The sequence below is a fragment of the Ciconia boyciana genome, chromosome 6 (genome assembly GCF_034638445.1).
Source record: "Ciconia boyciana chromosome 6, ASM3463844v1, whole genome shotgun sequence".
Taxonomy (NCBI): Eukaryota; Metazoa; Chordata; class Aves; order Ciconiiformes; family Ciconiidae; genus Ciconia; species Ciconia boyciana.
In genome coordinates, this window is record NC_132939.1 from 1,353,991 (window position 1) to 1,366,782 (window position 12,792).

General features: G+C 49.5%; 1 protein-coding gene across 1 annotated transcript in view; it reads left to right on the forward strand.

The window, feature by feature from the left end:
- The first annotated feature begins 11,010 nt into the window (after positions 1-11,010).
- The window catches only part of EPS8L2 (EPS8 signaling adaptor L2), a 44,652-nt gene continuing 42,870 nt past the window's right edge, over positions 11,011-12,792 (forward strand). The window contains exons 1-2 of the mRNA XM_072863971.1: positions 11,011-11,054; positions 12,284-12,339. Of these exons, the coding sequence (XP_072720072.1) occupies positions 11,011-11,054; positions 12,284-12,339 (100 nt within the window). The remainder of the gene's footprint in view (positions 11,055-12,283; positions 12,340-12,792) is intronic.

The following is a 12,792-nucleotide window of genomic DNA, read 5'->3' on the forward strand; positions in this document are numbered from 1 at the left end:
CTTTCAGAGATGACTGGGAAGTGATAAATCACAATTTTCCATACAGAATTTTATCTACCGTGACATATATATGAAAATACCAACAACAGAAAGAAAAAAGCTAGATTAGACTACTAATAAAAAATGCCCAAGTGCTGCTGCATGGACATTTTTTGCTTATTCCCACCCTCAGCAGCACAGCCTGCTCCCCTGAGCCAGGTGGATGATCCAAGCTGCATCCATAGCCAGTGCCAATGCCCTGAGACAGGAGCTCAGCAATACATCAGCAAAGTCTCCCCAGTGGCAAGCTGTGGTCTGCCAGCAAGGACATTTATTTCTGTTACACGGGCTGGGGCCAGTTCTGGCTGCCTGTGCTCCTACTCTGGCTCCCACCACGTGAGCTGGCATCTCAGGGCAACCTGGGATGAGAGGGTTGAGGAAACCAGCAGCAGCCCCTGAGCCAGACCCCGCTCACCCTCTGTGCTCACAGCGCTTGGGAGATGTGGCTGTCGCCTGCACCAATGGAAAGATAGCTGGTCAGAGCCCCAGATGCATTTTGAGGGGCTGAATATACCCTGTAAGAAACAACCCCATCCCCTGCCACACCACAAGCTGACTTGAACCCTGCCACATCTCTGAGAGCATGGTTGCCACCAGGTCACTGAGCTGGTTAAACCGATGTCAGCTTGTTTTCCTGCACTGACACTCAGAGCCAAGCTCCCATGTGCCAAGTTTGAGCTCAAATGAATTGTTAGCAAGTGGCCAAAAATACACAGACAGGATATGAGTAGGAAGCACAAAATGGGGTGGGAAGAGATGGCAACGAATGTTGTCGTGATTAGCCCAAGGAGGCTGGAAAAGCCTTAAACGTCAAATGTGATTTTCAAGAGATGAATCTCCTCCCTCAAATCTTCTGCCCCACCCTCCCAGCAAAAACCCCAGGGCGAGTTTTACAGCAGGAAATGAAAATTATTGACGCATTAGCTTCCCCAAGCCCCAGCTGCAGTAGGCAGACATTTGGAAAGGGAGTAGGGAGCAAAGTGAAATAGCTACTCACTGGTATAGGCAGAGGGAGGCGGGCTGCAGCCCTTGGCCTTTCTTTGGGGAAAGGTACCATGGTGTGACCTTCCTACGCAGGGAGATAAATATTTCTTGGTTCAGATTTACTAATCGTGTTCTACGTCTCGCTGCAACCCCAGGGACTTCAAGATGACCATGCTGGAGACAAACTGAAGCTAAGCATGGCCCCCAAAGTGGCTCTCAGCCTAATAACAAGCTTTTCTCTGATGGAGAAAAAGCTCTTGGCACACTGACTGTCCTGCTACATGCCTGAATTTCCGCCAGGCAAGTGAATCAGCATTTCAGGGAGTGACCAAAAATGCTCTTCCTTTAGGAGGAGGTGGTGGAAACATCCCATCGATCTCAACACCTCTGTCTTGCTCATGAACCGGTCGGCATGGAGGAGTCAATTTGCAAACAAAACTCCTTCTGCCCCTCCTGAGGGTTGGGGAGGAACCAGCCATACCACTTGGTCATCTTTCCTTGAAGCATTTCAGCCCTGTTTAGGCTGGCACTAGCCAGGCAAGTGATGTTCAGGTTTAAGTATCACTGTCCTCCTGGGGCTAAAGGCCTTTGCTGGGAAGTAATGTGGAAAATTAATCGGCCTGCCAAATTTGTCTGTTAGGCTTTACAGGTCTCCTGTAAATGCAGGAACAAACTAGGACTGCTGAGGCTAGCTTGAAAGGATTGCACAGTATTAATGTGAGGTGGGGTCACAGCGTACTTACACATTAAAGCAATCATTTAACAAATTATTAGTGCACCTGAGTGATTAGCTCAAAGCAGTTGTGACAGCAAAGGCCAATCTCTTACCTACCTATATGGCCACAGATGGCAATAAATGACTGATACCCCTCAGGGACTAACAAGGACCACCCAGGTATTATTCGTGTGTTGTCAGTGTAGACGTGTCAGCTGATGGTTGGACCAGATAGCTGTAAAGCTTCTGGAAGAAGCAGTTTTGCTACGGGTGCTTTGCATAAACACACCACCACCTTTCAAGCATGGATGTGACAGCCCTGAGCAAATCAGCTTTTTTTTCTTAAAGTCCAACCATAAAGAAGAACACTTTGCTGTGCCCTCAGTCAGAGCCTTAACACCACTGCATGAAGCAGCAGGGACACAGCAGGAACCCTTACACCTTCTCCATCCCCGTCTGCTAGCCCGTCCTGCCCCACCAGTGCCAGCCTTTTGCTGAGTCTCCCAGCTGTTTCACAAATGCCTTAGAGCCTGGAAAAGCTATAAGAGAAATGAGAGATATTCTCGCTATACAGCAAGGTGCACGTGAGGAACAGCTCTGGGAGCCAGCGCTAGCAGCCAGGAGACGCGAGCACGCTGCCAGTTACGCACAGGGTTTTGGTGTTTTGCCTGAACATGGAGGCAATTCAATGCCCTCCTTCAGGCTGGGCTGGAGCAGAGCAGGGCAGCGCCTTGGGCCATTATCCGTCCTGCTCTGGAATATGACACACACATGCAGAGTCACTCCCTATTTTTACTGGCCTGATGTCTGAGTCCTGATTTCTACACAGAGAAAATAAAAAGGATCCCTTTCATCAACAGAGTCACAGTGTCAAATCCTTCCCCCCTTCTAAAAACCACAGCTATAACCCCCTTGCTGCCGGTGGTCCAGTTCCCGAAGTCTAGCACCAGGCTAGGAAAAGGGGATCATTTTGGAGGGAGGGGATTGAATAAGGACGCAGGGCAGAGAAACCTTCAGCATGACAACTACCAGTGCATTTCTTCAGCAAACTTTCTGGGTACCAGGCGTGCTACGCCCACGGGTCCTGCCAGCACCAGCGCATGATGGCTGGAGCCCTCCAGCCTTCCCCTCAAGTCCTGCCCAGACAGTCCCGCGGCCAGCACCAGCCTCCCACGGCTCCTTTCTCCCCAAGGCTCCCATCTGCCAGGAGCTGGGGTAGTGCCAGTCGCAGGGCGAGGGGACAGGCTTTGCCCACAGAAGGTGTGGGCACAAATTAAAACAGGACAGAGGAAAAAGCTACAAAATTCCCCACAACACTCTTCTCTTCCCGGGAGGCCTAGGGAACACGTCACGTTGTTTTTTCTTCCTTGGGAGTGGAAGTGACTCACATTACACTTTCTCCCATTCGGGAAGTTTTGAACTGGGGTCTTTTAGTTTAAACCATTTAATGAGCTTTTATACAAGGTGCGCTCATCCGTCTCCTTCCATCTTTCCAAAAGCATCTATTAATATTCAGCATGCTATTTCTGGGCCTGGTTCTCAAGCTTGCTAAAGTGCAGCCCAAGCATAGATAATGCTCAGCTTGGTACCCCTGGCAAGAGACGGGCTCAGCAGACGCACGGCAAGCCCCAACCTGCTCTGTGTTTTTCCTCCACCTGGCTTCTGCAGGATTCCTCCAACAGAGAGGAAAAGTGTAAATTCAGGAGCTGTGACTCAGCACCAGGGACTCTGCAAACACGTCTTTCAGAGGGGTAGTGGAGTCAGCTTCCAGTTTTTTCCCAAGATCATGGAGATTGTGGCTGTTTGTGCATTTTCCCTGGGTATTTATAGAGCAAGGCACTGTCTAGACTTGCTTTTGCTTGTGTTTCTTGAAGGAAGGTTTTACCTTCTGGCAGGAATATAAAAGGTCCTAGTTTGGTTCAACTAGCCTGCAGAGCCTTCCTCTCCCACACCAACCTCTGTGGGCACTGAGAGCCTCCAGCGCTGCCTGGACTCCCAGCCTGGACCTAAATTAAGGTCTGTTTGCATATCACCTACAGACTGGAAAGAGCCACACACCGGTGTGTGTGTATGTGTGTGTTTGGGGGGACGTGGGGGGTAACTTCCCATGCTCTCTCTAGGTAGTTTGTGAATCTTGTATCAGGAATTTGTAAATATTGGCACTTTTGCTCCATGGTATCAGTTTGAGATTCTGAGCATTAACTCCCAAGCCTCCATTTCAGCCCCTTGGGGGATCAACAGTAAAGCCAGCAGATGCATTGCCTCCAGATCTCTAGTGCAATCTAGCGGGGCTGGGTGGTCTCCCAGAGACCGCTCATGCCAAGCCCAGCTGCCGGACAAGCGTGTGGGTGTTCCCCTCTCGACGCTGGGAAGTCCGCCTAAACATTTTCCCAGGAAATAGTTTTTAAGCACAAATTACTGTTTCTGGGGAGGTGAGTGAACAAGGCACAGCCTACTTGGGTGTGATCCTAAGCAATGGGTATAAATCTTATCCTGGTGCTCTGCAGGACACGGCATGGAAGGGCCCAGCACATCAGGAGGGAGGGACTCTTAAACATAAAGTGGAAATCAGGGTCCATCAAAGCTGGTAGAGGGGTGGCTGTAGATCTGAGTTGCCTCAGTCTAAAGGAGCTCCTGCCGCTTCTCCCATGGAGGCTGAAGAAACTTGGTTCTTCTCTGCTCGGACCTACACTGACCTGTTGCGCTGGATTATATTTATCCAGGTGTTTGTCTTCTGGAGAACCTCCACAATGTGAAAAATCCCATGTACAGAGCAGGGAGTGTTTCTTCCAGACACCTAGCAGGTTGTACCCGCCGCCTGTGACTAACTACTGTAACATGGTATGGGCCATGCACACCCTGAAACTACACAGGCATTCACGCTCACCTCTTCCATAAGGGCTAGCGTCTCCCCAAAGTGACGTGTGATCTCGAGTGGCTTCATCACTGTGAAAGGGTCACCTTGAAAGGGTGCCATGGGTGGGAGGGAGGAAGGAAAGAACAACAGGACTCTCCACTTTCCAAAACGTGGGGCACTGTAAAGACATCTCAAACAATGCAGATAAGAATGGGGACTCCTAGGGTCACCAGACTCTCTTGAGAAATATCGGTTGGATGTGCTCCCCATTTCGAAGCAGGAATCACCAGCAACAGGTTCAAATACAGTCGTGAAGTTCCGACTTGGTCCCACTGAACCACCATGATTTGCAAGGCCTGATTTGCAAAGACAGGGTTTGGAAATTTCAGATGGGAGAACATCCTTGCTTGCTTGCTTTTACAAAGGAGCAACAACAACAACAACATGTTCATTTGTTTGGCTGTCAGCCTCTTTGCTCTGGATTTGGGTTTCCCCTGATGCTTTCTGACTAACCCAAAGACGATTTTCTTTATGAGTGCATGTTCTTGGTAGAGACCCTACCGAGCAGGTCTGAATTTCTTTTGGTGAGCCCTGACAGGCATCCTTACTGGCAGGTTCAGAAAAGCAACTAAAAGGAGGAGAAGGGTGGTTTCATCATTCCGAGGCTGGACCAGGACACAAGAGACTCAGGTTAAGTTCTCAGGTCTGCCGCAGGCTCCCAGGGTCCATCTCATAAGCACTTTTAGAGATCTAAACCAGATAGTGTGAATTTAGATCTCTTAGTGCCACACGAGGAGCACTGAGCACACAGATCCCAGTGCCTCACCAACACCCGAAAGCTGTTTTGTTAGTGGATTGATGTGGGATTGTAGCCTCACCTATCTGCCAGGTCCTTCAATACGATCACAGTGGGCAGGACAGATCACAGGAGTCAGCAGGATACTCTCAGGGGCTGGCGGGGGCTGTCTGGAGCATGGACAGTGCAGGACACATATATCACGGTGCCTGTGCTCCCTTTGCTCTTGTGTGGGTACAAGCAGACTTAGCTTTACGGGACAGTCTGTCAAACAGCTTTCACCAGCATGACATTCCCTTATAAAAACACTCAGCAACCCTAACAGACGGCGCTTTGTTGTCCTGGGAAGTTTAAAAGATAACATCATGTGGTCGCCAGCTAATGTTTCTAACTGACGCTTTATGTTACTTGCCGAGGCTTTCGCTAATCTAGCATTTCTGCCTGACCCATCCAGTTGGCACAGGCTACATGCACAGAGCAGCATCCTCATTATATCTGCCCCCTCCCGCCCCAGGCAGGACCCCTGGGCAGCGTTTCCATCACATATATTTCACCAGTGCCCAAGCCCCATAACCTACTTGGTGCAGAGACTTCCCTCACCACATCCTCGAGCACTTCACACGTGCTGCAGAATGAAGCCACTCCCCACCACCACCTTTGGGTTGACTTGACGGGGCATAAGGGACCACTTTCCATGTTGGCATCATTCCAGGCGGTCCAACCTGGTCAAGAAACACTTTAGGCTACAGATATCAAACCTTTTTTGACCCCTTCTTGTGAAACATCAGTAAAACCATCAGTATCAGTACCATGGCTCCAGGCAGGAAAACATGTTTCCATACTAGCTTGTGGGCATTTTGGAAGTCCTGCCACACCAGGCAGATTTCACTGGGGTGACTGATGGAAACAAAGACAAGGTCTGTTAGCAGTGAGTTAGAGCATGATAGGAAAAAACTTACTGTTACTCCTAGGTAGCTTGTCAATTTTTAAGGTTTTGGGTTTTTTGCCGTATTTTTCTACTGTTGTTCCAGCAAAAGCTGTTGTGTTTTGCCCAGCATTTCTCCGCTGCTACAATCATATATTCTAATGGCCTCTGGCCGTTAGAATTATTCTAATCAACAAACCTTCTCCAGCTCACTCTACCTGACCGCACTCTTAAAGGTACTCTTAGACCCATGATGAAAAACACTCACAAACACTGGATGCTGCTATTGTTATTAACAGTTATTAGTAATAGCCCTAAAAAAGACACTAGTATTTCACATTTACAAGTTGTCCAATCTTCACCTAAAGTCCAGAAGTTTTCACAATCCCTTTCTATTTGCTGTAGGAACAAAAATGTATGACCACAGCAGACAAGGGAGAAGTATTCCTAATAAAAATAATGGACGACAATAGTAGTGATAGGCCCACAGAGAAGAGAGCTATTATTCTTTCCCCTCCCATTGAGCTTCTCCACCCTTGCAATGTTGTAGCTCCCTCTTCAAAGAGACTCAAAGAAAATCAAAACAATGTATGGCCCGCTTCCATTTGCTATAAAAGTACAGAAACGTAGCACAGACAACAATGCCAGGCTCCTATCACGACTCTGGGTGTCTTCGGGAGGATATTTGACCTCCAAGGATAAGACTGTCCGGAAAATCAGGGAGTGAGATTTCCTTTGCTTTAAAGTACAATACGACTTCACCCACCCTGATGTCCTTCAGCACTGACTTCTGCTGGCCTCCCTAAGGCCCTCTGTTTCAGCACATGAGATCTCCTGGCCTGGGACAGGTCACGGCGCCAGGCTTTAGCCAGGCAGTTAAGCTTCCCCTCTAAGTCTCCCCACCAGAAGTGTAGTGCTGCCATCTGTCCCCGTGGCCAGAATCTGAGCCTGGTTTAGCTGCTGGAGCCCCTATCCCATTAAACACCATGCTCATGTGCAAGGCGTAGCTGGCTTGCTCAGTGACCCATGGAGAAACGCTGCCCTGCACCATCAAAAGAGTGGGTGATGGTCTCAAAACTGGATTTGATGAGGCTGAGTCAAAGGCAACCCCTGCACAGCCACACATCGCACAGCTAAATTTGCCTCTTGCTTCCCTTCCTATGCATGCTCACCACGCTAGGGAAGAAGGAGAAAGCAGCTGCACCCTGCAGGGACATAAGAGGGAGATCAGGAACCCTCTAATCATGGAAGCATGAGCCACAGCTGAAACAACAGTGGGGAGAAGACAACGCGTATGTCAGAGGTTGCAGACTGTCGGAGCTCTTAGGGATGCCCCCATGGGGAGGGGGAAACTGGGGCAAGCCAGCCATTTGGCCACAGCCTCATCTCATCTCTTGCATCTTATCTTTGGCTCTGTCCACATTTAGAGGTGAAGTACTCTCAGCCCTTTCTTCATCTTATTCAAGTCCAGTTGTCTCTCAATTTAGCAAAATCATTATAAAGTCTCCAACCCCTCAGAAACATGCCTTCCCCCCCAGTCTGCCAGCTAGGATTCAATTAATATCAGGCAATTTAAACTGAATTAAAAGCTCTGGCGCGAGGCTCTGTCCTGGTTTAACTTGGCCAGCATCACACCACACCCTCATTTTGATTAACACAAGTTTGAACAAAGACATGGCCCTTAATGCAGCGGTAAGAGCTAGGCAAAGGTTAAATAATGAAAATAGCATTAATAAATAAAAAGAAAGGAGCCCAGCAGGATAAGGACCTGCTGATTTGGCAGGCACACGCATTGCTTCCAGTTTCGTGTCCTCTTTCAGACACAGGCACCCTGGAAGGGAGGACAACCTTCCAACGGTGCTGGGTGAAGGGAGGGGGGACACTGGGGTTTACTGCATTACAAATGCCAAGAGACGGACCAGGGATCTCTCGATTGGATTTGTCAGAAGGAGCAATTTATAATCAGCCACTTGCAGAAATGTCAGTGGTGCTAATATGTTATGGCTTCTGCTTGGCCAGGTGGAAGACTTTTGGAGCGTCAGGGTATAAATGGGACTGCAAGTGGCACAAAACCTTTCTGCTGTTTCGTGGGTGGTGGGTGTTCCCACTGCACATTTCAAGCAGCGCGTTGGCAAGTCATTCTGACACCTGCGGGGTCCAGGGGTGTTCCCACTAGTCAAGGTACATAGTAGCTTATCCTGCCTTGCTCTAGGGAGACCAGCTTAGCCCATCAGTACTTTCTTATTAACTACCATGAGATAAAGAATTGGCTCATTTTATGGCTGGTCCCGCTTCACCCACGAAGCTGAGCAGCAACCTCTGCCATTGCCATGGGGTCTGCTCCTCTGGCAGCCACGTAGGGTTTGACCAGATGGGTTCTTCTAAAAGCAAGAGTAGATCCACCAGAGTTTGTCTTTTGGATAGAGCTTGTGAAGGAGAAACAGAAACTAGGGTGACCTTGGCTGCATCCCTGGTTCCTCCTGCTGTTTCACAGCTGAGGCCTGGGAACAAGCTCTGAACTCCATGGGCCAAACTCGGTGCCACTTACCCACTGGAGTAACCTGGATTTCAGCCCATTAAGGACACAGCCCTGGGGCAGTAAGTGAAAGGGAGCCAGAAATATTACATTAATATGCAGAAACATTCCGAGCTACGATCATCAGCCATGGGACTAAAGTGATCAGATGGTGTAAAGTAAACAGACCAGACTTGGGTTTATTAGAGCACGTTCCCTTTTCTAGGTATCTTATGCTAATGCACACAGAGATCTGGGAGATAGGAACAGTTTGAGGACTGTAAAAGGAAACCAGCAGACAGCTACTAACAGAGGAAAAATCCACAGGTACCCAAGCTTGGGCACAGGGACAGGTTTTATTACACTCAGAGGGGCTGGCAGAACACCAAGTTTCTATTCTAACATGTGTATGAATTTGTATCTGCACTTGTGTGTGTGTGCATGGACTTTAGTATCAACCACAAGAGAGATGAAAAAGGGAGAATTTAATATACTAGCTACAAAATGCACTTCAAAGTAATTTCTAACAGTGTCTCAGTGCTTAGGAGTGTTACTGTGACACAAAGCAGGCTGAAAGCCGTAGGGCTGAGCCCAGAACATGCTGGGGTCCTCCACACGGTCTGTGTACACACGTGTGTGTGTGTGTGGCTGTGCAATGGCGTTAGCAGTGTGCCGCTGTGCAGCACGCACATAAGCAGTGTGCTTTGCCTGGAGAGCTGGATCTCCACAAAATATATCCCTCTGGCAGGCCTGCAGTTTTGTTAAGATCAGTGAGAAAACTCGGTATCTGCCCTCACCTCAGGGTGAAACACACAGAGCAAAACAGCACAAATGAGTGCTTCCAACACAAGAAATAAAAACGGATATGTAAGGAATCTAGGGCAGCTCTGCTGATGATACAACAAGCCCTGCAGCAGAGATAGTCAGCCTCCAGAGGGGAAATCCCAGGTGCCAGGGATGACTCCAAAGTATTCCCCAGGGATTACACACAATTTAGCCTAAGCTCAGTTAAGAAAAACCTTGGTGAGGCAGCTCTGCTGCCTGCCAGGGATGGCTGTCGCAGCAGCTCCACGGCACACACCAAGTACATTCAAAGGTCCCCTTGCAGGAAATCCCACTGAAGACACTGACTAATTTCTTCCTTCAGGCCAACGACGAGTATTTTAAAGCCATACCTTTGAATTCTAACATACCTTCATACCTTATAATAAGGTGAGCAGGGTCCGACCCAGGCAAAGCAACAAAGAGGCTCTGAGTGTCCAGCCCACGGGCAGGTGCCCCCTGAGCTTTTCAAAAGTGAATAAAAAACTTGAACACATTGTCTTGGCTTTCCTTCAACTCATACACTAGAGCAGAGATGAATATCTTGGATGCCACTACAAAGCGTCCCCTGAGGTTTTATTATACCTTGTTTTCCCTTCTTTTTTTCCTTCCCCTTGCAATTCTGCTCTCAGAGCAGTGCCTGCATCTCTCTCACATCTTCTCTCACATTATTTATAATTTTCATCTGAAAGAGGAGGAAAAAAAATCTGTGAACTGAGCCTGTCTGCCTCTCACCAAGCACTCAGCCATCACAGTAAATTTTTCTCCATCCTTATGCTGCCAGTGGAACAGCCTTCACAATTATCTCACTTTTCTCTATGCGGGCACCTGGTATAGAGCTTAAAATTGCCACATAACAAAAGATAATGGCACTATAGGCATGAAAAATGACTCAGGACACTTACAGTCATGAGCACAGGGCCACAGGAATCCATATGTTTGTTAACAGCCTCTGACAGACCATAAAGGCAAAGGCCACATCAGTCCCAGCTAAACTGTAGGCAGGGCTGCTTTGCTAGAAAAAGACGTGCTGAAGTACCACAAAGTCAGGGTGTGCCTGGAAGGGATAGGCAAGAGGGGAAAGGTGGAAATAGGTTTCGGAAGGGCATCCTGGGATGTGTCATCTTCAGCCCAGGTCAGAGCTGTGAGAGGTATCTGAGCCACCGGGCAGACTGCAGCAAGAAAACCCCATCGTGCTCACCTGACTGCTCTCATCTGCCCACGCTGCTGCTTGGAGACCCCAAATCAGAGGTGGGAAGGGCAGCACGCACACGGATAAATCATCTGATAGCGTGTTTTCCAATCACTAACCCTGTCTCTTCTGCTTCTGCTGCAGTTGCCTGTCCTGTGAAGCGACATGAGTCTCAAGGGACCGCTCAGCAACAACCCTGGCTCACCAAAGTAAGGATCTCCGTGTTGGGCTTCCTCCATCTCGTGGCTGGCACCACCGCTCTTTCCTACCACCTAGGGGGATGCTCCTAGCAGTCCCACTTGCCCCCCCAAGCCCCTGGTGTTTGTTTCACCCTTCCTGGGCACCTCACAAGCTGTAGCCACAGCCAGCATCACTGCCTCACACCTCACGTGCCCTGTGTGCTGTGGCTTGATAAAGCCACATTAGGTGCGGAGAGAGGAGAGGGACACCAGGAGCCTCTCCACCCAGCTGTGGCTTGGGGGCTATGGCAGCCCATGGCAGCTTCCCAATGGAGCCAGAGCCACCAGCTCTCTCCCTCCTTCCTGCATGCTCCTGGTCTCTGGAGAGCAGGGTGTATGAGCACTGTGAACCACTGTCTGCCCTCAGGGTGACATGGTGACGGAGCAGAAAGTAGCCTCCGGCCGCTCACTGCACCGTGCAGGACAGCCCGACCACAGTGCCTGAAACCCTGAGATCCTGCTTTGATCCTCTCCTGCCAGGCCTGAGCTGGAGAAAACACTGTTACCTCCTGGCTGCACACTCCTACACACAACCCAGGCATGGGGGAGTGGCTCTACAGGGGATGTAACCCACGCGTAGAGACCTGACACCCCAAAACTCAAGTGTTTACACACAGTTACGTCCTTCCACATTTTTACATGGGACATGTTCTGTATCTGAGCACCTGCCTTCAAGGAATACCTCTCAAAAGGGTCCATTAATAAGGGATCTTAATCTTGGCACTTACACTGCCTCAGGTTCAGGTGGACTCAGGTATCACACGGAGGGGTCTCCATTTACCTGCACTGCTCCCAGTGACAAACCCACTTATCGCACACTGGGAGCCGCTGTCCAGCCCCTCCAGAAGCGATGTCCTTCCAAGGGGACACTGTGTGTGAAGGTAACTCTAGCGGGGACAGGCCTAGACGGGCTCCTTTGTCTCCTGTTTCCAGCTGCTGGGTTTAGTGACATGTGCCTGTGGTGTGGATAACAGCTAGGGTTGCAGAGGGAGCCGCCGGCACAGTCAGACAAGCAAATGCTTTGCCTGGTAATTCGGAGTCGTTCCATGTCTGACGGACGTGATGAGGACGGCAGGGCTGGTCCCCCTTGGGACAGCTGCAGAGCTGCTGTGCTGATTATCGTGTGAGCTGTGGTGTGAAAGCAGATGTTAAAAAGATCAGGGAGCTGACGGTTTATTTGTACCTTCTTTCTTTTACAGTGGCAGCATGGGCAAAGCAGACGGAGCCTCCAAGCTGAGCGCAAAGGACCTGTACGGTAAGTCATGCCTACAAACACATCCAAGGTTTCCTATAGCAAAAGCACCTCTGGAGATCTGGACGCGGCTGTTGGGGAGTTTTAGGCTGGGACTCAACCAAAGCCACGTGAATCCAGACCTCCATACGCAACAGGCTGACCTGACACGGCAGCAAAAATGCATCTTACCTCTGTGCCACTGCCTCCCATGCTGGGAACAGCTGTGATTTTGTGAGGACAAGCTACACAGAACATTGCTTCCCTTCACCCCCACCCATCACCCAGATCCTCTCCAGTTATGTTAGCAAGATAACCTGATAAAGGGCCTCACAAAAGAAAGACTATCCTCAGCAGGTTAATGATTATCCTCTTTTAACTACTCAGTGAACCATGAAAACTCCAGTGCCCTTTGGCTCTTTGAAAGTAGAGGGAATTGGTAGGATGGGTGCTTGTGCAGAGCCTGATATGCAGCTT